This window comes from Patagioenas fasciata, chromosome 1, assembly GCF_037038585.1.
Source record: "Patagioenas fasciata isolate bPatFas1 chromosome 1, bPatFas1.hap1, whole genome shotgun sequence".
In the NCBI taxonomy this organism is placed as follows: domain Eukaryota; kingdom Metazoa; phylum Chordata; class Aves; order Columbiformes; family Columbidae; genus Patagioenas; species Patagioenas fasciata.
In genome coordinates, this window is record NC_092520.1 from 30,128,009 (window position 1) to 30,150,834 (window position 22,826).

Below are 22,826 nucleotides of genomic sequence, written 5' to 3' on the forward strand. Positions count from 1 at the left end.
GCCTTGCGAGAGAAGGAGAGCGAGAGTGGCTGCGCGGGGAGGGGAGGGGGAGGCAGGGCGCGGGGGGCTGCCTGGGCCGGGGGCGCGGGGCGAGGGCGGGAGAGAGGGAGGGAGTGCGTGTGTGTGCGGGCAGGGAGGGCAGGGCCGTGCCGAGCCGAGCCGGGGGGCTCCGGCGGCGCTGCCGCCTCTCGGCTCACCCTCTGCTTTGTCCCCTGCGCCGCAGCTCCGAGCCCGGGACCCGGCCAGCAGGGGAGACAGGTACATGCTGGTCACTTTCGAGGAGCCTCCCTACGCTATCAAGGTAACCTCCGCTAACCCTCCCACCCTCCCCCTTCCCGCCGCTCCCCCACGGCCTCCTTCCGGCCCCTCCGCGCCGCCGCGGGCCGCTGCCGGCCGCCGCCCCCCCCGCCCGCCTCGCCCGCGCTGGCGGCGGTCCGGGGGAGCTCGGCACACACGGGCTCCGGCGGCGGCGGCGGCAGCGCTGACATCAACATGGCCGACATTTTTTTCCCCTGTGTGGCGTGTGTGAGCAGCAATGAACTGTGGGGGATATTTATTCAAGTTGGGAGAAGTGACAGCAACTCCAAGGAGAGTTCGGCTTGGAGGGGGCGAGCGGGGGAAAGGAGTGACTGCAGCCTGGAGTGTCCGGACTCGGAAGGGGACGGGACTTCCCTCGGCCCACTGGGGCGGGGAGGGGCCGAGGGGCACGTACCGCGGAGGAAGGGGCGGTGGGTCCACATGACACAGGGCGGTGAACCTGTTGGAGGTCGCTTTGCAGTGCAGGCGGCTTCCAGCTAGAAAAGGCTGTGGGAGAGCGGTGTCTGTAGCTGCGAGGTTTGTGCATCGGTGGCTTCACAGGAATCTGTCCCACGGAACAAATAAAAACCAAAAAATCTTCATTCGATCCATGAAGAGCTCTAAGCTTTAAGAGAACTACGTGTTTTCAGGCTTAATGGAGTGTCACTAAATATTAGTAATTTCTGAGATGTTCTGTTAGCATTTGTAGTGAACTGCATGTGGCACAGAAGGCACTTTGTAGCCTAATAAGAAAGCAAATCTCATATCTGGAGAATAAGTCTTCTGACATTTCTCTTTTCAGGCTGGCTGGAAGGAAAACCATGCAACGTTTATGAATGAGCTGAAAAACCTTCAAGCTGAAGGACTGACGACTCTTGGCCAGTCTCTAAGGACAGCTTTTGATTTATTAAATTTAAATAGATTAGTAACTGGCATAGACAACTATGGGCAGGTAGGTTGACTATTAATAGACAGAAAAGTCGTAAACCACAAACTTCACAGAGGTGACGTTGTCCGAAGTGACATATTCATGAAATACTCAGTATCGGGGCTTCTTCAAAAGTAAGCGGAGCTCAGATAGGTTAAAGAATTGCAGCTGCTGACTACGATTTCACACCCAGCTCTTCTTTTTTTTTTTTTTTTTTTAACTTCAGTTATTCCTCAGTTTTTAAACTTTGATGTAGTCTCCAAGTTGACCTTCTCAGTTAAACTTTGTCCTGTGTTTTTTTTTTTTGTGTGGTTTTTTTTTTTTTTGTTTTATCAAGTCTATGTTTCAGAACCTTAGCTGATGAGCCTGGTGGGGTCCTGAAAAATGCTTTGCCTATACAGTGCTGTATAATCAATTAAGTAAAGTTTGGGAGATTAGCTGTTTTTCTAACGACACTGCATGTCCAAAAGTACTGTACTTGAATGGAGCACAACTTTTTCAAAACTTTTTTTTTTTTTTCCAATGAGTTTACTACAACATTTCTCTGCATACCAGTAGTTTTATAAGCGTGTCTCTTGTATCAGAGCCTTGAGGAGCCCTGTACTTCAAATGTCTATATTACAGCTATTCCTTTAAAGCAGGACATCTTTGTGTGGTGGGCCAGCATTCTGTTGCTCAGTAGTATGAGTTTGCTAAACGACAGTAACTCTAGGTTAAACACATGCTTGAAGAAGCATACCTAGTTCTTTCTGGCACTGGATCAAACCCTGAATTTGTTTTGCATAAAGTATTGGGTGAAGTATATCGCGTATTTTTCACGTGGGACATACAAACTTGAATGTCCTCTTTTCATTTGTTGTTCACGTGTAACGCTCCCTCTACTATCTGAGGATTACTCACTACTTAACATGGGAATGTGGTTGTGAAAGTAAGTCCCCTTTCTCCCCCTCCCCTTTCCAGTCTGAGCAGAGTCTATGTGATAACATGCCATGTTTGTTTGGGAAGGAAATTTGTCTCATGTTGCATTGTGTGGCTTTGCCACTAGGTGATCAAGTGAGCCTAAACACTTTTAAAATGCCAGTTCAGTGATAAAACTTAAAAAATAAAAAAGCTCCCCTTCCCCGCCCAACAAAACAAAACAAAAACCAAACCAACAACAACAAAACCAAAAACCCAAAATCAACCAAAACTCCCAAAAACAAAACCCCAACCAGTTCTGCGTGTGATTTTTTTTTTCTGTTGCCATCTGCTGTCCTCTTATGCGTGTGTACTAATCTTTGCCATTTTCTGATGTTTTTGTTTAGTTGTATGAGCTATACAAAGCTTTTTTGAACACTTTTCACTGTAAGCTCACATGAGAAACACTTGCTCTTTCCCATTGCTACTGATACTTATTCTAATTGAACCTACATCCAATAATTTGTTCTGAGTGAACCAACTGTGCTCAACTACTCAATCAAGTGGGCAGTTGAGCTGTCATGACTGTTTTGACTCACTAGTAGTGTTCACTATTGCAAGTAGCTGCTCTTTTGTCTATGGAGCAATGACTGATCTGTTTTGGTTACAAGTCTCTATCTGGGCTTGAACCCAGCCTTGCTTATGCATGTTTTTTGCTCTGTGCCACATGTGGAGTTGACTGTTGAAGAGATGTTCACATGTGCTGTCAGGTGATGAAGCAGAAATTCTAAATCTTTTTAGTGTCTGCAAAAACAGATGAATATATTGCAAGAGCCAGGTCATCTGCTGCTGAAGTCACAGGTTCCAATTTTGGCTTTACTTATCAAAGTAGCAGTTTTTCATAAATCAGAACAAATTGAGGAGCAGTTAACTGGTCTTTTAGCACTTGCAGATGATGAGATCCAGGGCAGTTAACTTTCCTCAGCTTCACATTGGCCTTTGAGCACTATGTCATGTTATCTTGTCAACTTCCTGTTGTTTATGTTTACTACCTGAAATTTACTCATGATAAATGGGTATTTAAATGTATGTGGTATGAGAAACTTACAAATTCAGGACAATAAAAGTGATCAGGATGCTCACTTGCATTTGAAATGGTTTTCACTCAGAACATAAAGTGCTAATTCACTTTTTTAAAAAGCGGTTACAAATATTAAGAACATAAAATATTTGAGTAGTTTATTTAACTAAAATATAGCAGGTAGATATTTGAAGAATTGTTATCGTAGAGTGGGAAGAGAAGATAATTTTCCAAAAATGCAGCATTTAGGTGATCTTAGGTGTGGTATTGCGTGAAGTAATAAATCTAAACTTTTATTAAGATTTTTATCTGAAAAATTCCTCTGGCTTAACATCTTTTGACTATCACACTTGGGTTTTTTTGGTGTATGACAAGCTTCTAAGATGCTTGCTAAGGTCCACTTTTGTTTCACATGTATGAATTGTAAAACAGATTTTTGTTATACATACAAATTACAAGACATGACACAAGCTTGGTGGGATTGTCTGGTTATGTCATCCAACGGCATGATGTCTTGTCCCCCTGCTGAGTATGAACTGTGTGTTTAAGTGGCACTGTGACTCACTATATTTGATTTCTCTCAAAGTAGACCAGAGTTCTCCATCAGCTGGCATCCTGAACAAGAGTGATGGCTGAATGGTCATTCTGAAATTAAGGAAAATCTCCTGCTTCATATTTTCTTGCAACATTCATGTTTGGATTTTTAATATGAGTATTTATCATATTACTTTTTCAGTACATAAGTACTGACTCAGTTGCATATGAAGATTGAGTTACCAAGTGTACAGCTGTATTAGCTGATCACAGTATCTCACATTCAGATCTTAAAGGGACACTGTCAACACAGTTAGATTGTAAAGAACCTGGGAGATTTTTTTCATAAACTGTTTCTGATATTAGTGCTATGGTATGGCTTTATAAACCCTTGGTCTTATCTGGGGTTGTTAGGTTAATGTTTTTGTGGAGGCTTTTGTCAACAACAAAAGATTGTGGAAAGTACATGTATTTTAAGGTGACTATTCCTTTAATTTTTACAGCACTTTCACATTGATAAATTCTGTATTATATTGCTTGAGTCTAATAATAATTATAGTTTTTTCCATCATAGTATGCTTTGTGCTGACCATGTTCGCAGAAGAATGAAGCTTCAAATAGGGTGTCAGCTTTTAGCGCTTGCTAAAAGTAGTGGTCCTCTTAATCTTCTGCATTTTTTATAGAAATATTAGCAAAAATACAGGATGTGGATGTTTTCAGGAAGAAAGTAATTTAAAAACATTAAGTTCACTTAAGGGCTCACTGTTGTGTCACACAAGACATTGTACTCCATTAGCCCAGTTTGCACTTAGCTAATTGACTTCTCTTTACCATACTTTCCCCAGTTTAGATTCTCCCTTGTTTCAGGTAGTCTGAAATACCACGCCTTTTACTAGCAGATTTTCTTTCTTCTTGGAATACACTCCTGATTCTTACTCATGTGACTTGTTCAGCAGTGGGTGTGTAGTCACAATTTAACTGAATAGTTTTGAGTGAGGCAAACATGCAGCTTGTTATAGTTGATGGAAGGGTTAAACACTAATATGCGTCATTTCTGTGGAAACAGAAAATGTGAAAAATGTAGATATTATAATACAGTGAAAAAGTAGACAAATGGTTGAATTGAACCATTTATGTACATCAGTTATTTGCAGTTCGTAGTGATGTTTCTAAGATTGAGCTCTGAATCTAAGGTAGGTAAACTATGTATCAATGGTGTTTTCATACTTGCATGCAAAGCACCAGCACAGCACTACCAAAACTTGAATCTGAAAATTGCTAAAGCTCTGGTTCTGTGATACCTGGTGTGTTTCACCTTGTTTTTTGTTATTTGTGTAATTAAGGTCTCTTACTATTTTTTTCCAGCAGTGTTACGTAGAGTGAGGTTGAGAGGATAAAATGTACTTATCTGAGTGGATTTCTAAGTGGCAGAGAGTTGATGTATCAAGGTGTTTCTCCAGATTTTTTCAGATTGAAATTTTGTTGTAATGTTATGACTAGAAACAGTGCTTTTCAATAACAAGTTTTTAATGAGCTTTTTATCTCACTAGAGTATGTTACACATACTCTTCAGCATCATAATTATTAGTGGTACAGTAAATTTGGCTTAGAGATGACTTTTAAACAAATTTGATGTAACAAAAGCACATGATAACTTTGGCTTGAAACAGAAAAGCCAGTTATAATGCTTCTGTAATCCACATGGACTTGAGATAGGTATTTTTTCATTCACAGCGATGAATAAGGTGCTCTCTGGATTTAGACTCATACGAGAAACACTGTTTTGATGACTTACCAGGCTGTGTGCCATCTTGGTGGAAGCCTTTGTTTCTGCAGTGAGTTTCACATATGTACAAAAGTGTAACTAAGAAATTTTGAAACAAACTAAAATCCAAATGGAATTCAACTGATTGAGAATATTTTTGGAACTTAAGAATGTACTAAGGGCTGGAAAGATCTGTTACTTTCTGACCTGGAAGTTGGAAGATGTCCTGCATAAAATGGCATTGTTTTTAGACACCACAGTTTTTCTTCCAAGGTTTTCTATTGATACCATGTGTGACCATCAATCAATCTAATCTTGGGTTAACTGCTACTTTATAGTTTTCTCTAAATATATGGTTAGACCCATTTGCAACTACAGTAGCAGTATTGCCAGTGTGTTCACACAGCAGAACTTAGTGTTGGTCTCTAGAGATCAGCATGTTTTGCCGTAATGGCTTAAATACTGTAGTATTTCAAATACATGTGAATGGCATACCGAGGAGATGAAGTCTAATTGTGCTTGTAGGTGCATGACAGCTTGGTTTTCAATTCATACGTTGTAGGCTGACTCCTTGCTTATGTGTTTATCTGTGTCTCAGATCTACTGAGCTTAAACCCTGCAACGATCACACATACGAAATTTTGTCCCATAACATTGCACACGTTATACTTTTGCAGTGATTTGTTCTGTTTAAGTTGTTGAGCAGTTTTACTTTCCACTTGGGTTTTGAAGATTGTTACTGGACTTCCTTGCTTTCAAAATCCTTGAAGCATGACTTTTGTCCTGGTAATCTGGGATCATAAACACTGCACTGGAATGGCCTATGTTGAATGTGCAGCCAAATTTGGAACCAAAGTTGAGGTTAGTGTTTACTGCTTTGTCATGCTAGCGTGGTTGCACAGGCCCTTTGCTTCTTCTGTTGGTAGAGGCAGAGTTTTGTGCTCACAGAGCAGCTGTCCCATTCTCTTTGTTCCCCCTCCTCAACAAAAGCAAATGAGAGAGTTTCAGACAGTAGAAAAATAACATTGTAAGCTTAAGAATGGTAATAGCAGAAATATATATAAGAAAGGACTTCTCATAGTCTCTTCTGTGGAATGAAATGGGCTTAACATAAGCCTTTATGCCAGTTAATGTTCAAGATCTATAAGTGAAGTGATGGTGAAAGTCAGTCTTTCTCACCTCCTACCTGATGAAATTAAGCATATTGGTTCCAATTTATACTTTTTAGGCTGTAGCCTTTGAACATACCATCTCGTCCGCTCTCGAATTGTTCGTAATGTTGAATTAATTCTGTTTTATGGTATCCTTTGATGAGAATGACAGCAGGCATTGTTGCAACTGTTTTCTTGTGTTGCAAGATGGAACTGTGTGCTTTTCAGCTTTCCCAGAGCAACAAAGTTTACTGAAAGTCTCAATAATAATGATCACATCAAACTTAAGTGTTCTTAAAATCACTTGTCCACTTCTAATCCAGTATATTTTTAAAGAAGAATTTAAAAGTTAAGACAAGCTTACACAAAGTACTTTTTTTTTCAAATGGAAATGATCTCATATCTGTTTCACTAGCAGAAAGAACTGAGATACTTCCTCATGTTCTGAATATCCAGTATGCTTTGACTGCTTTGCATCTTTAAGAGCTCAGTATTTCCATACATTTGATTTGGAAGGGGCAGTGCCATAACATGTTTGTTGTGGCTTTCACTTCTAGGGGTCAGGTGAGCGCAGTCACGCTGCCAAAGCTCGAACAGATGATACAGGCGTCTGTCTCTGGCTGGTATTCTTGGATTCACTAAAACGTCACCAGAGAATGTCCAAAATTTTCTCTCTTGGCTTGACTTTCTATCTGGAATGATTTATTTGCCTCAGATCATTATAGACTTGTTGGATATAGTAGCTTTGCTACTTGGGTGCTTAAAGGTATGTGTCCCATAGCTGAAGTAGTCTTGTCTTTTTGAAATGTATTTGCACTTCTTCACAGCCAGTTGTCAGGGAGGCAAAGCAAATACATATAGATGTAGAGCCAGGAGTTTGGTTATCTTGTGAAGCACAAGTATTCATTTTTTTCCCAGTGTCTCTGTCATGATGTTTGTTATCTTCAACCTTGTTTTCAGTTTCCTTACTGAATAGTTACATTCAGTCTTGGATTTCTGTTGTAGGCAGTCTATATCTTTGGAGCTTGAAGGGAAGAGCTGTTATTTGTTAATGTGTCTGAATTTTAATTCAACTGAGACTCAGTTGAAACTATGATTGTGTTGCTTTTTTCTTGTAGTACATTGTACCTTTAACAATATAGTGAGTCTTTTAGCTTATAGAATATAGCTGTATCTGCATCTTCCACTTAAAGAACGTATTAATGTTTCTACTCCATGTTGTGGTTTTTAGCATCATATTGTCTGGCCCTTTTTTTGAGATGTTTTCAGCTGTTTACACAACATGGAATTTCATGTAATTTGTGAGTATTAGCATCTAACAAATACAGAACTCAGATTAAATGTCCATGATTATGGTTCTAATTTTAAATATTCAAAGTATAGACTAGTCTCATTTACAGAAGAACCAATACTTTAGATAGAAGATAGTGGTTATATGTATATTTATGGTAAATCTTCTGTATGTATAATTGATTTTTTTTTTTTTTTTAAATGAAGTGGACTAGCCTGTGAGCCATCAGGTATTTCTGATTATTCTGTTCTATATTTCTGTGATATCTGCAAAGACTATCTGATGTTCATTAAGTAATTTCTATGTATCAGCATATTTTGTGTTATTATAATTCTGAATATTGGCAGCAAATAGTATTTCAGGTTCTTTATTATTGCCTGTATGTTTTAGTTAAAAAAAACCCACCCAAAAACAAAACCAAAACCAACTAAGGTGGAAGGTATGTATTTAATCACTCTGGTATCATGAAGTTGGCCCCTAATGGACTAGATTTTTCAAAAATATATTGTATAGGCAATTTCAGTCTTACAGTAATGAGAACTCAAGTATCTGTTATCTAAGCACCTGTTGTTTTCATTCTGGAGATAGTGTCTCTGCCTTAGTTAACTGACTTGCCCTAGCTTATGTAAATATGCAGTCCACTATAGATTTAAGCCTAAATTTTTCCAGTGGGGAAACTAGGTTAGTGCCAACAGCTAAATTAAAATAGACAGGTGAGAAGTTGCTGGCTGCAAGATACGATACTAACCTGAGTCAGGAACCTTCAATGACTGTTACTGGGACACTGGATAGATAAGACTTGTGGTTATATGAGAGGACAAGGGGATTTGTCAAAATCTGATCCTACTCTATTCTAATACAGGTGACAAGTGTGGATCTTGCAGAACAGCAGTAGTAGATAACTAGAATAGCAGATATAACGTAAGCATTGATTACGTGTAACATAGTTCCATGCCATTGATAGTGGAGGTCTTTTAGAAGACTGATCTAGCAGGAACTGCACTGCAGATGAGTTGTCTAGTATGGGGTTTTGACAGTGATTCAGGGACATGCACATTGAAAATAATACTTAATGTCCTGTTGTTGACGATGAAACTTTCACCTGAATAATCACATTTGGTGTTTGCTCAGCACGACCACTCCCATTTCCTTTAATTTATGGGGTTTTCTATCTACATATAACTGCTACTGCGTGTGGAGAGCAGGGTGTTAATCTGATTTCATCTAACAATAATGTTTGAGGACAAATTATATCTGAAGACATCGTGCATTTTGTCAGCTTCTCCTTAAGCCCAAAAGCTACAATGAACAAAACCAGAATATTTGTCACTGGAATCAATTTAGGGCACTGACATTCTTTTTTGATGCTCATCATATAGAATATGAGTAAAAAGTGGCCATTTCTTTCTTTGACTGATAACATTCCCTGCCCTGGGGCTTTGAATCCCAGAGTGCTGATTTGATTGTATGCATCACTGTATGTAAGACATATCCAGCCTTGCTGCCTGCTCTGCTCCTGAACTTACAGCCTCTCATGTGCACATAGTTCTGCCAAACTTGAAGCAAGTTGTGAGTGTGACTTCTCAGAGTAAAATAAGTCAGCGATTGATTCAGAGCCTTAATAAGCTGAACTGTGAATTGTAGTGGTTGAGAATCTGTTTTAAAACAGCTAAGTCGCTCGTATTGTAGGTGATGATAAACTCAGGGAGGGAGCTGGGGGGAAGTCTTAGGGCAGTTATTGAAAAGAATTGCCCAATGTTGGTGAGTCAATAAGCTGCTTTCAGTCAGCTTGTCAGTATTTTGGATTGATAACCCCCAAAAAGGTGGGGAGAAAGTTATATACAACTCTCTTTGGCTTTTCTTCTTGTTTGGTGGTTGTTTGGCATTTTCTTTTCTTTTTCTTTTTTTTCTTTGTGTTTTTCTTGCTTGGTGTGTTGGCAACTGTGAAATTGGTTACCCTTCTCCAGTATATGGAGAACAGAGGCCTGCCTGAGCACTGTGAATTACACTGAGTGAGCCAGGACCAGCTATGTAAAGTCATTGCTGTGAAGCAGAAAGACTGCAGTAATTAGGGACTTGATCCAGGACTTGACAAGGTCAGTTATTTTTGGAGTAAAACACTCAGAAATATTTTTAGGAAATATGACCAAAATCATCTCTAAACCCAGATTCTTTGGGGCTGACTTTAAAGTTATGTTTGGTATGGATGACTATTTAATTTTTTCTTTTAAGTTTATAAAAGTTCAATTATAACGTATTTTTAAGAGCTTGCATTTACTATATTCAGTCAAATAACCAGGTTTTATTTGTTGATTTATCCAATTTCACATGATTCAAGTAGTGACTAGTTTACTAATCTGCAACTAACTGATAAGGTGCATCCTTTTTTAAGCGACAGTTTCTATTACCTTAAAAATAACGTACAAGTTGTGATCATGGTTGCATTTCTGCGTAGATATTTCAATTAATTTCATGTAAAGAAAAGTTAAAATTCTTCCCTTTTGGGGATTATCTTATATCTGCCACATCAGCGCTTACATGTTTCAAATGTTAGTGGCTTTTTGTTCTTTGTTTTAATGCTGTTCTTCACTGTTTAGTTACCTGCTGGAATTCACCATATATGAAGTCTGTTCTCTATGGGTTGTGGGGCTTTTATTTGAGAATGTCATATGATAAGTAATTGTCAAAAATCATGAAAGAATCAAGTACTGAATTGGTTTTGGAATTTACCAAAGACCTCATCTAAATTGGAGTGCTTAGAAGTTAATCAAGAAGTTACCACTTATGTAATATGTTATTTAGAACACAATTAAATTTATTCTTAGATGAAGGAAACAGGACAAACCTTTATATTAAACTGGCATTTTTGAAACTCTGTGACTTAGTAATGTTGGGAAATCTGCGATTTAGGCACATGAAGACATCAGTGTATCTTGGGATTATATGTTTGATGTCTTAGTAAATCCCACCATCATTCCTTTATTGTTCAGTATGAACTTAGTCTAAAAATGCTTCCTTGACACACATCCCTTCTGCTTTCACATGTGCAGTATTCAATATGGAGACTTTATATTCGACAATGATGATATCTTTCAGTGAATCTCCTTTTCAGGCTGCTTTGGGTTGCTTTTTTGGTTTCCTTTCTGTTAGTTTCAGTTTTGTTTTTAATACGGACTTTTTGAGTGGAATTCCAAAATAACTGATGTACTGCAATTAAATAGTCTCTAAGCAGTACATTTATTTAAACCTAACCTGCAACTCATTTGATCCAATCAACTGAAATACAGAAAGCTTCAGTCATACCACCAAATCAATGCCCTAACTGTGTGTATAGAAATAATTTTAATTACTGCTAATCTGTAGTCCCAATAAGGGATGAAGCAAGAAACATGTAACTACCGTGTTAGTCTACTCCATAGACATTCCAAATTAGAAACTGTGATTAGTGCATGTCCAGGGTATTGGAGTAACCCTGAAGTATTTGTAATGTAGTTAACTAAAGAATTGTCTAGGATGTGAAAAATTGAAAAATTATTTTGCTTATAATAACAACCTTGCTGTAGCCTATAGGGAAGGACAGCTGTACCCAGCTGAATTTAGGTTTTGGAATCTCCTCACCTCATGGAGGGAAGGTCTTCTGTGGTAGCCATTCTTACTGCAAAGTTGTTGCCATTGATACACTGACTTTCAGAGTGTGAATGAGTGCACGAGAAATGCTGACTGCTTGAACAGCATTTTCTGTTTCCTTGGGGGAAAAGATGGTGGGTTAATGGAAACAGAAGTCCAGACCTTGATAAATTCTAGCAGACTTTCTTAAAAGTCTTTTTTAAAGTCTTCTCCAAAAGATAAAATCATTTGAGAAAATAAAATATTCTGTCTTTTAGCTTTAGAAGAAAAGGGAGTGTGTGAGTAATACATACAATGTTTGTGGCAGAGCCTTCTAAAAGATGAGCAATCAACAGCAAAGAATGGGAGAAGTAGAATGATATTAGTATGGGCTGTCCCTGATGTCAGAAACCATGAACTAACTGTTGGATTAAGCATAGAGTTAGATCAAGAGATTAGGGTTCAGTGACTAATTACTTTTCTAAAACTGCGTATACCTAAAAAATTATAAATTATTGTATAAGTACAAGTAAGTATTTACCTGCTTGTATGTATTTTGAGATAGTATTCAAACAGAGCATGCCTCACGTTTATCTCCTCGGCACTCAATCACCTCATGCAAAGATAGATTTTACTAACTTGGGCCCCCTCTACCGGCTAGTTTTCCAATTACAAAGTGAAAATACAAGTTTACATACGTTGAGTTACTCTCTGGTAGGCTATTTTGGCCAAACATTGATGTATAGAATCCTCCCTGCTGTCCTTCAACCCTTTCAGAAAAACACTGGGAGTTTTTTCTTAGTGGTGATGTAATTCCTGAAGTAGTGTTTTATAATCTGTGACCAACCTGGCATCTATCTTTGCTATTAATCAGGCATCAAGGGAGATTTCCATTTCATATTAAAATTTCTTTTATGACTTAAAGACTTAATAACATACTTCAAAATGCTTATATCCTGTGTTTAGTATAGCTTTCACTGAACTTTCTTCTGAGGCTTCTGAAAGTGATCTTGAAATACGTTTGCTATATAAATAGCTGACCATCTACGAGAAGGACAGAATTGCCACTACTGTAAAACCGCATTATCTGTTGAATAATCAACAGCATCAAAGGAATGTATCAAAATCTTATGGACAGCAAAACAGAGACGAGTTAGCAACTTTCTTTGTGCATGAAGCCTGGCTTGTCAGATCTTAATCCTGTACAGAATTCCAGTATGTTCTTCAGCTCTTCCTCATTCAGTCAGAAATCACAGAAGTCTCTCTGACGCTCAAGTGGTTCCTGTTTCTGGGGTCAGTTTCTGTTCTAAAATGGCCATAGCAAATAAACTCAAATATGGTTTCAAAGCTGGTTTTCTCCTGCAGGTTCAGTGGCTTAGGTGACGCCATGGTGCTGTGTTTTTCAGTCTGGCCACAGAATCATGGAGCTCTTAACGGTATATCCTGTGAGAAGTCAGATTTATCAAAGCTAGTGTTGTGGCAGAACCCAGCTGTCCTTCTTGCTTTTTGCCCCCCTGCCCCAGCCTTTTCTTTCTTGCGTTCTGATAGATCACAGAGTTTCATAGTGTGTTTGTGCTAAATATTAATTAGATGAAATGCAGGACAGCTTCAGCTGGGAAAGGTTCAATTTAAAGCCATTTTGCTTCTTATCAAGTAATAGGAAAGAATTTATGAATCTACTGAAGCAGAAAGCTTATTCATTCCTGAGTACTGTAGTCTGTACGTATATATGTGTGGTTATGGTGCATGTCTATGTACATTTGAAAAAGGACGAAATAGTTTTCCTAAAGAGACATTGCCAATTATGAATTCACTAAAATACTAATATGATGCCAGTGTATTCAGCTGTGTTTGTGACTTGGGAAACAATTGTGTGAATGCATAAAATGCAATTGATTCTGTAGGTCTTCACAGCTATGTTGATTGGTTCTTCAGGGATAATAGAAAATAGTAAAAGTTGCTGAAAATGAGAGTGGGACAAGTAAGAAATTGCACAAGATGCTACGGTTGCTATATGACTGACTGTCAGAGCATAGAGCAGCTAGCTGTTAAATACCTCAGTGTACTGGACTGATAGTGTTCTGCCTGGAGCAGTGAAGGGGAAAGCCTCTAATAAATGTTAAATTAATGTTTTAGACATTTAGTGATTTTGCTGAAATCTAACTGAAGTTCCTAAGATAGAAGAAGTCAAAACTACGATGGATTTGGACTGCTTCAGTTTGTTGAAATTCACGCTCAGTGTTTTGATATTTTTAAAGATGTTGTCAGTTAAAAAAATAGTTTTAAAGCTATTAATTTTGCTGTCATTCTGGCTTTTAGATTTCATTTTAAACTATTGTTTTTGAACAATGGTTGTTCACAGATTCTCATTGAGCATTTATGAGAATCTTGACCTTTTAAATTCTAAAAAATCCAATTGAATAAAAAAACTGATAGGGCACTTTTGCATTTCCTGGTCAGGTGACTAAATTTACTGGCAGTTAGGGTTGCTACTTCTGAAAATAAAAAGGCTCTGCTGAGATAATATAATGTATGATGGATGTGCAGTGCAACTTCTGTTAAATTTTGTGATTTACCAAAATGAAAAGGTACCTTTTAGACATTTTATTGTGATCTGAAAATGAGGGTTTTTTCCAGTGATTAGTAATGCATTCTGTTAAAAATATGCACTTTATTTCAGCTTACATTTATTTTCCACTTCTAGCCTTTCTTGGGCATGACGCTTTTGTACTACCAAACACTTCTTTTTATAGTAGTTGCTTGTTGATCATGTCATTTTTAGTCTCTGGCTTGGCATTTTTTTGGTCATGTTTCTACCTCAGCTATTTCTTAAGTTTTTCAACACTTCTGACTCCAAAATTAATATTAAAATGTGTGCATTGAGATAACAGTAGTCTTAAATCAGTTTCCTCTTACTGTATGTATAATATGCTATACTTGCACATCGAAAGGTCACAATAACTCTGGAATGGCTTTACCTGCATACTTTGAAGAAGGGAAAAAAAAAAAATCCATAAATGTACTAACTGACTATGCTGAAGCTGGTTGCTAAACTTAGTTGCCTATTAAAGTGAATTCTTAGTTTTGGGAGTTTTTAACCAGACAGTAACGTGGCTTGATATTTTGATACACTTGTGGCTGGATCTGTGGCCTCTGTGAGAACATCGCGGGCTGGACTGGGCTGGCTCTGCCTTTTCCGTGACCCAAGGGAGCTACATGGAGCTCAGTGCTGCTCACAGCTCTGTGCTTGTTTCCTATTATCTGAGCACAGAACTACTTCAACTGGAGACTGAAAAAATGGCAATTGATGTAACTGAGTTGCTCTGTGATTGGGAAACAAATAGTCATGAAGCTGTCAAATTGTTCAAAAGAATGTGTGTTGTGTAACAGATATGTTAGTTTTGAGGCTTTGAATCTCTTGCTTATTGCATTTTAGCCCAGCAGACTTGCAAGGTTTCCCTGGCATTGATGCTGATTTTTAAAGAACCTTCTTCCAAAAAGAGGCATGTGGGGGTTTTTTTTGTGTCCTTGGTACATATCTCTTCTTGAGAATGCAGATTGCAGGAGAATGAAAAAACCTCTTGTAGCACATCATAAGGCTTGGTGGTTGAACAGGACAATCTGCCATTAAGACTTTAGGTACTTCTTTCTTAGTACTTTTTTCACCACTGCTAGGAACCTTGAGAGGGAAAAGCACGTTATTGAAAATAATTTTGACTCTAGCAGTTACTTGGACTGAAAAGGATACCAATTGAGCCAGTTCGTCTATGTGACACAATTAGCTGAAGTCCCTGTGGGAGCTAGTTACCACTGAATTTTCAGCTAGAAAAATAAATAATATTTAGTTTTTCCAAAACAGTTGTTTATAAGCAAATCTATTTAAAAATAAGAATTTAAAACTTGAAAATACTTTTCGGTTTACTGTAGCCTGAGTAGTAAACTTGGACTCAGACTTCCACAGTTTAAATATAGCAGTTGAGTTTCTAGACTCCCAAAGTGTTTATCCACTATCAGTGGTTATAATCTGTCTGAAAACAGGTAACACAAGAACAGAAGTGTCTTTGCTTATATGCTTGTTAGAACAGACCTATATAATGCCAGATTAAATTGTGAGCAAAGCCCTTATGTTTCCCAAGATATTGGTACTCAGTTGCTCTTTATCCTACTTTAAGAACTCAGGGTTTCACACTTTCTATCTTTGACTTTCATGTGTGGGTATGTAAGATGATACTAAAATTAGCTGCTGGATTATTTTTGGTTTTGAAATGAACAAAAACCTGGTGGTGATTAGTTAGTTGTCAGAGTAAGTTGTAAACAGGCTCATTATTTACCCCTTGCTATGCTGAGCTGATTTCCAGCCAGGGGGCCGGTGCTGTGTGCTCTGTCACTCGGTGTTTTGCTGTGTAACTAAAACAGTTGAGCTGTGCTGAATTGATTTGATATGTATTCACAGTCAATGGTGTTGCTACGTATTTTGAAGAATGATATTTCTAAGATATATAAATTCTTACTGTCTTATTTCAATAGTATATTTCTAAAGGAAGAACAATAGAAAATTATGACATTGAAAGGAAGTTCTGAAATGGTAATTGACAAACCTCCTGCTGTTTATTTAAAAAATGTTAAGTCTTCTGGTATTTCATTTTGCCAGATTTACAAAAACATCTGTAAGTTTTGAGAACTTATTTATATAAGATTGTGTGGTTTTGGTGTTGGTTTGTTTTTTGTTTGTTTGTTTTTTGTGCGATTTTTTTTGTGTGTGTGTGCGTGTGGTTTTTTGTTTTGTTTTTTACCTGACTTAATACTGGTTTTGTATGCCTTCATATAGCTAAGATGAGGAGTAGAGTCAGTGGTGTTTCCATGTTAATGACATGGAAATTTTTAGTCAAAAGTAGTAAACCTCCATGATAGGCACTTTATCAGATATTCTTCCTTGAGATATTCTGTTTCTGCTACTTTAAGTGGAATATAGATACTAATGTTTCTAAATGGTGAGGAGCTGTGAACCCAGCTCTGTTCACTTGTCTGTAATTCAGTAGTGAGTTGTGTACTCTGTGACTTGATTTAATAAACTCTTTCTAGAAAGGGCATATTTGTAGCTGTATTGATGAGTTGTTAATCTCAATATGACTGTATTTTTACATCTAACTAAAGAAGAGATTTCAAGGGGAAACTTTCCTGTATTACTTGAACAGGTGTGGCTTGTTCTGCAACAGTGCACTGCTAGTGTTTCCACAGTTATCCTGTAGATGATACATGTGGAAATGTGAGTTACTTTGTCCTTGGGATCAGAGATTCTCAAATTGGTTGTTACTCTGACTACAGATCAATGTTCTTCTGGTGGAAAGAGCTTCTTGCTTCTCTAAGTATGTTGCTGTGTGGGTTGATTTTTGACTTAAGGTGATCATCCATTGTACAGGTAAACTGCTTGTGAAATTATAAAAGACAGATGGAGGATGAAGTAATATTTCCCTCAGACGTTTTTCCTGGTACCACTTAAGCTTAGAATCTCTTGTTTCTTTCCTTACAATTTTATAATAATTCTGAGACCAAAGCATTTAAATTTAAGGCTTAAATTTTGGATGGGTAGAATTGAGAAAGATTATAGCTGAGGTATGCAAAAGTATTTAAAATAATGAGGATATCCAAATAATAGGGGTTGTTAGAGACTATATTTTTAATACTCATATTTCAAATTGGACTAGAATATTGACCTGAAGAGCATTGCTTGTTACATTCTTAATCTAAAATCTTGTGATTTTTATAGTTTGTGAATTTATTTTTACAGTAGTTTATTAACAATAGGATTAAATATTTTTATATTCAGTATTCATGAGAATAAGAGTATTTTCCTCTAGTTAGAAACCCTGCTTTTGGTATTATTTCAGTGCAATATAATTAGCTTCCAGCTGATATTTTGCAGTTGTGGTGAACTACTAGTTGACAGAATAACATTACCATAACTGTTCTCCAGAATTAAATAAGGTTAAATATTCTTAGGAAATAATTTTAATTAAAATTGAGTGTATTTTGAGAGTACTTAAATTCTTTTGAATAATTGTTTAAATTGAATTATGAACTAGCTTACTTTTCTTGGGAGAGATTGATTTTTCTCTGTTAAATTTTAGTTTTGTGTATTGTTTTGTCTGTAGTAATGGTATGCTATTTTAAAACAATTTTAGGATTTTCACTAAGGATTGAGAAAATATCGAGCAAATAACTGAATTTTTCTGTTGACATATAATAAATTGGTCACTGTAAATGTGATGCAACTTCAAACTGGACACCTCTTACCAAATATATTCCAGATCGTTAGGTGATATTTCTGTTCTAAGCACACAATCAGTAGATGATCCTTTCTATCAAATGGGTTTTCAAAAATTGGTTTAAATGGTCTTTGTCTTTAAATCTGTTAGTTTGCTCTCCATATTTTCAGAGTAAATTGTAAGCATTTGTAAGATAGTTTCTGTTTATAAGCAGAACTAGGCTATGTGTTTAGCTGTGTTTTTCTTTATTCTGAAGAAGAAAAACAAGGCATTAAGTTTGCCAATAGAAGGACATAAAGGGTCACAAAACAAAAGCTTGTGGTGGCCTTTATCCAGTCTGTCTTTAACCCTCACTAGAGTAGAATGTGCTGCCTTGGGCTTGGAGTTGATATGTGCATGGGTTACTTTTGGATCTACTTTTTCAGGAGGGGCAGAAGGCTCCTAGCATACTGGCAGTAGGAAAATGAAGTGCCAACAGCAAACCAAGGGGTTTTTGTTACAGCTGAACCAGTTGAATGTCTTGGTGGGGTCACAGAATATCTTACCTCGCATGTCTTTATATCTTAAATGATTCATATGGAAAGTTTCATGTATTTGTTTTTGAAGTAAGTGTTGCATGCATGGTTGAACCACTTTGGCCAAAACATAACTGGTACTATTCATGTCAGTTTTCCTTAATATATAGAGTGTTAGCTCTTAACCCAAGGATCATAATCAGAAGGTACTATGCAAATACTTTGGTTGGTCATACAGTAATTAAATTGTGCATAAAATCAAACCTGAAATAGGAGCAATTGGAAGTGCCTCTGTTTGAAGAGATGGTATCTCCTCTAAATAGCTGCTAGTTTGTCAGAATAGTGCAGTAGATTTTGTTCTTCAAGTCCAATGTTAGCTATTTTTGCCATGTTTTTGTATGCATTTATTGAATACAGATATATTAAGTGTGTAGCTTTACGTGGCCTAACTGCAACAAGACTCAGAAACCCATAGGTCTGTACTATATAATACATGCATTTAAAATACCTCAGGCCTTGGTTTGTCAGTGGGTATCGGTGGCCGTTTAATGACTGAACAGAAGCTTGTGAATTTGTTACAGCATTTTAAATGAAATGGCTTTTTTTCCCTTAGGGACGAAACCCCTTTTTTCTGGAGCCAGCAATAATTATAACAGTTACTGATGGAAGTAAATTAACTACTACCAGTGGGATACAGGAAGAGGTAAGATCTGACTTCTGTTTACAATGGTGTGTACTGAATGTTATGTTAAAATACTGTTTACAGTAGGAACAAAAATGTCTCAAAAGTGTACTCAGTACTATCTTAAACTTGCATGTTTTTTCCTTTTAATTTGAGGAAATATTATGCAATATTACTACAAAAATCTGAATAGTTCTTTTTCCTTACCACTTGTGACAGAAGCGTATAGCACAACTGTTAGTAGACTCAGTTTGCTATTTCTAACCAGGGAGTTCATGACTTTTCAAATATGTTAGCAGAAGAAATTGATTTCTGTAAAGCATGTATGTGTTTAATTGGTCTAGATATGAATTCTTTATGCATAGACTCAAATTAATGTAGTGATTTCCCAAAGGGTGTGGCTGTTAGGGAGTATGTGAAATATGTACTTCTTTCACGCTGGGCTCTTAAAGTGATTATAATCAAATCAGTAGTGTCCTTATAATCCAAGATAAGAGCTGAATAAGTGTATTTCAAATTAAATCTGTAGAGCAGTTTGAAACACCAGATCTTAATATACTGGAGTAGCTGCTCAGACATCTGGCAAACTCAGCACTGTAGCACATGCTGAGGCCCTGATCTCTTTTAACTTACTGGCTGTTTTGGATTCTTTCCTTAAAAAGATGAAAGAGGTCACTAGGGAATAGGGTTGGTCTGACCAGCTCAGTGCCTATTCCATGCAGTAGTAAAAAACCCAAACAATATCAAGAACAACAACAAAAAAAATCCCTAAGCTCATTCCCTTTTTGGTAAAAAGGTTAGTGTCCAAAGATCTGTCCTAAAACTTCAGGGGAGAATTCAGACTTCTCTGTGTGGTACCCCACGTTTGACTATACAGATTAACTTGTCACGCTTTGCTCATTACTTACTTGAATTTATCCTAATACTGTATTATATCACACTCTTACAGCACTTAAAGAAGTTGCTTGTACAGAAAGTAGTATTTGAGTGTTTTTGTAATTTATCTGACTTAGAGTTAAATGACCTGATGGTTCTATGTGGACTACTAACAAGCAGTGATAGCCAGTAACTGAAAGGGAATGCTTGAATCCGTGATATCAAGTAGGTTGTCTGTGCAAAACCTCACTTTCATCACATTTTTTTTTAATCCAAGAAGATATTTTCAGCTTAATCCAGTGATTGGCTGTGGTCTCAAATACTGAGTAGAACAGCATCCACAGTGCTTCTGTCTTTCAGGAATGATCTTTCACTTTTGTCAACATGTGTTCTATTGATCATAATTTTTCTTAGTGTAGCTTGAGTGTTCTTTGCAACTACCTCTCAAGTTGGACATGCAGAAATGAAGCAGAATTAATACAGTCACACCACCCTGGAGATACAGAAATCCGTTGTTGCTCTTCTGTTCAGTAACAAAGCTTCTCAGTCACTTTCAAATGTCTCTTCTGTTCTTTGGGTTTAACTTTAGGGAGGCTTTTCAGAAGTGATCATATCCCACTGGCTATGACAAAAGTGTTTTTACTTCCTGTGTAAAGTTCTTATCATGGATGAAGGCAGTGCATTTTTAGTTCTTTTAAAACTTACATACAAGAGAACCGACAGAGTCGTTGTTTTTGGAAAGCCTGTGAAGCCAGCATGGAACTTGGAGGCAAGTTTTCTCAAAGCTTTGTCATTCAGATGAACATTTGCATTCTTACCAATGACATCAGCTTTATCACTGTGGGAACACTGTCATTTGCCCTAGAGTGAAGCAGTCAAGCTTAAACCCTGTTTCAGAGCTCTTGCTGAAATCTTCAGATGTCCTACTCCTTTGTAGAATTTCATGTGGGTTTTACAGCCCTTTCAGTGCTACCTTGTCTCTGATAGATGTGGTTCCTTAGACTGAAGGACAGAAATGATGCAGTCTATGCAAATATCTTCTCCACAAGCACGAGTTAGTAGGATTTTCAGTCCTGTCCGTTCTGACACTGACTTCTAACGCATCACTGCGGCTGTACTGAAAAGCGCCAGCATCAGTTCTACATTCAGCATGCCATGTTGACCAGATTCTTCCCTGGATTCACTTGTCCCAGTTGTAACTTGAGGAGTGGATGGGTTCATACTGTTGGAATACCATCATTAATTATTGATCTCATGCTATGGATTCTTCTTGGGGTCACTTTCACTTCTGGCCTGATCCCTCAAACTTGGTCTTAGCCCTTTCCTGATCTTTCTTAAGAAGTGTTTAATTCCTTGAAGGGATTTATTTAATTCATCTTTATATTATGCCATGAAATGGCATACTTTGGTTTTGCAGCTGCTGGGTTATCTTCCCTTATCTTTCTTCTACATACCCTCTGTTTTAAGAGGAAACATTAAACTCCTGTTTGCAAGACTGAAACTGGGTTATTGACCCAGATTATGCAAACAAAAAGCATGAGCAATGCTGCTTGGCTTCTGCATGTTGCCATTCTTCTGATCTTTTAGTTATAAGAGACTATTACAGGAGGAATCAGTGTTGGTGTTTTTTTTTTGACTTTTCGTTGCAGAACTCTTTCACATTGTTACATTGATCCTTTCCAGAGTTGATCATCTTACATCCCTGCCAAAATAACTAATAAGTGGCAAGATCCTGGTTACTTTCACAAGTAATCATTAACTGTAAATGCTCCATAATATTTTTAATCATAGTTCTTCTAGCTAAAAATCTTGATCTCTCAACAATTTTTGCAGGAAATCTGTGGCAGATCTCATTAGATGTGTGTTCCCATCCTTCCTCATCCATGTTATTCCCGTTGGCAGGAGTTGCCAGGATTGTAGTGTTTAGCACTGAGCCCCAGAGCTTGTGATCTGTGAATTCTGTGTAACTATCAGTTCGCTGTGTGCTCGCTCACGGTTAGTGCTGGCATCAGAATGGCCAAGTGCAGTGTGCTGTTGGTGTGATGTCAGTTGACCTGGTGTCTCTCTGTGATCTTAAATTATTTCCTATGGAAGAACAGTTTGTGGCTTTCTATCTCTGTTATAATTGCACACCAATGGACTGAAAAATATAGGAAAACATAATGCTGTTTTTAATTCCAAGTAGAGTTTCTCAGTCTATCAAGGGCTTGTTTTCTCAGCTGGGCTTGAATATTGTCATTCATCCTGAGTCCTTCAGTCCTCTGAGGATGAAATGCTGCATTTGCTTGGAATGTTAGATGTGTCTTGTCTTTTTATGGTTACCAGAAAAGTCTGCAAGGAAGGTTACTTGCAAATAGATTTTTTTTTTTTTTAAGATTTTTTGAGATACAAGAAGACAGAGAAGTTGACTGTCTCCTTAGAGAGAATGTCTAATCGTGCAACAACCTTGTATGAGATTTTTTGAGATGGAGCTGTCTGTAATTACCTGTGTACTAAAGCTTAACCAGTGCTAGCGTAATGTACGTGTGAGCCTGTATGTGCAGTCATTGCCAGAAGAACATGGCGCTCTCACCAACTACCCTGCCACTGCAGAGTTCTCTAATGCTTTTATTCAGCAAAAGTGGAAATTCAGGAGGAAGCATCAGGTGCACTGAAAAATCCAAAGTGTTCTGATTCACGCTCACATTTTATAAGAGTGCATTTGTTGTGTTTGCTCCTGCCTTTTAGATTGTATCCAAGAACTGACTGTTTTTCAAACACAAATACATGTATTTTTCTCAATATGAGATGCTAGGAATTATGTAAATAAAAATAGCTGAGGTTTCCAGTTTGGAAATCAGGTTTAATGCTTTCATGTTCATCCCTTAAAAACAAGCAAGCAAAAAAACTATTTCAACAGCTAGTTGCAAACTGCTTAACTAACCACTATGAACTAAA

At 37.6% G+C, this 22,826-nt stretch overlaps 1 protein-coding gene across 3 annotated transcripts in view; it reads left to right on the forward strand.

Annotated features, from left to right (window-relative positions):
• Positions 1-22,826, forward strand: part of INTS6 (integrator complex subunit 6) — a 43,690-nt gene that overhangs the window by 555 nt on the left and 20,309 nt on the right. For all 3 annotated transcript variants that reach the window (XM_071805328.1, XM_065861664.2, XM_065861813.2), the window contains 3 exons: positions 224-301; positions 1,100-1,249; positions 18,945-19,034. In XM_071805328.1, coding sequence (XP_071661429.1) covers positions 224-301; positions 1,100-1,249; positions 18,945-19,034 — 318 coding nt within the window. The remainder of the gene's footprint in view (positions 1-223; positions 302-1,099; positions 1,250-18,944; positions 19,035-22,826) is intronic.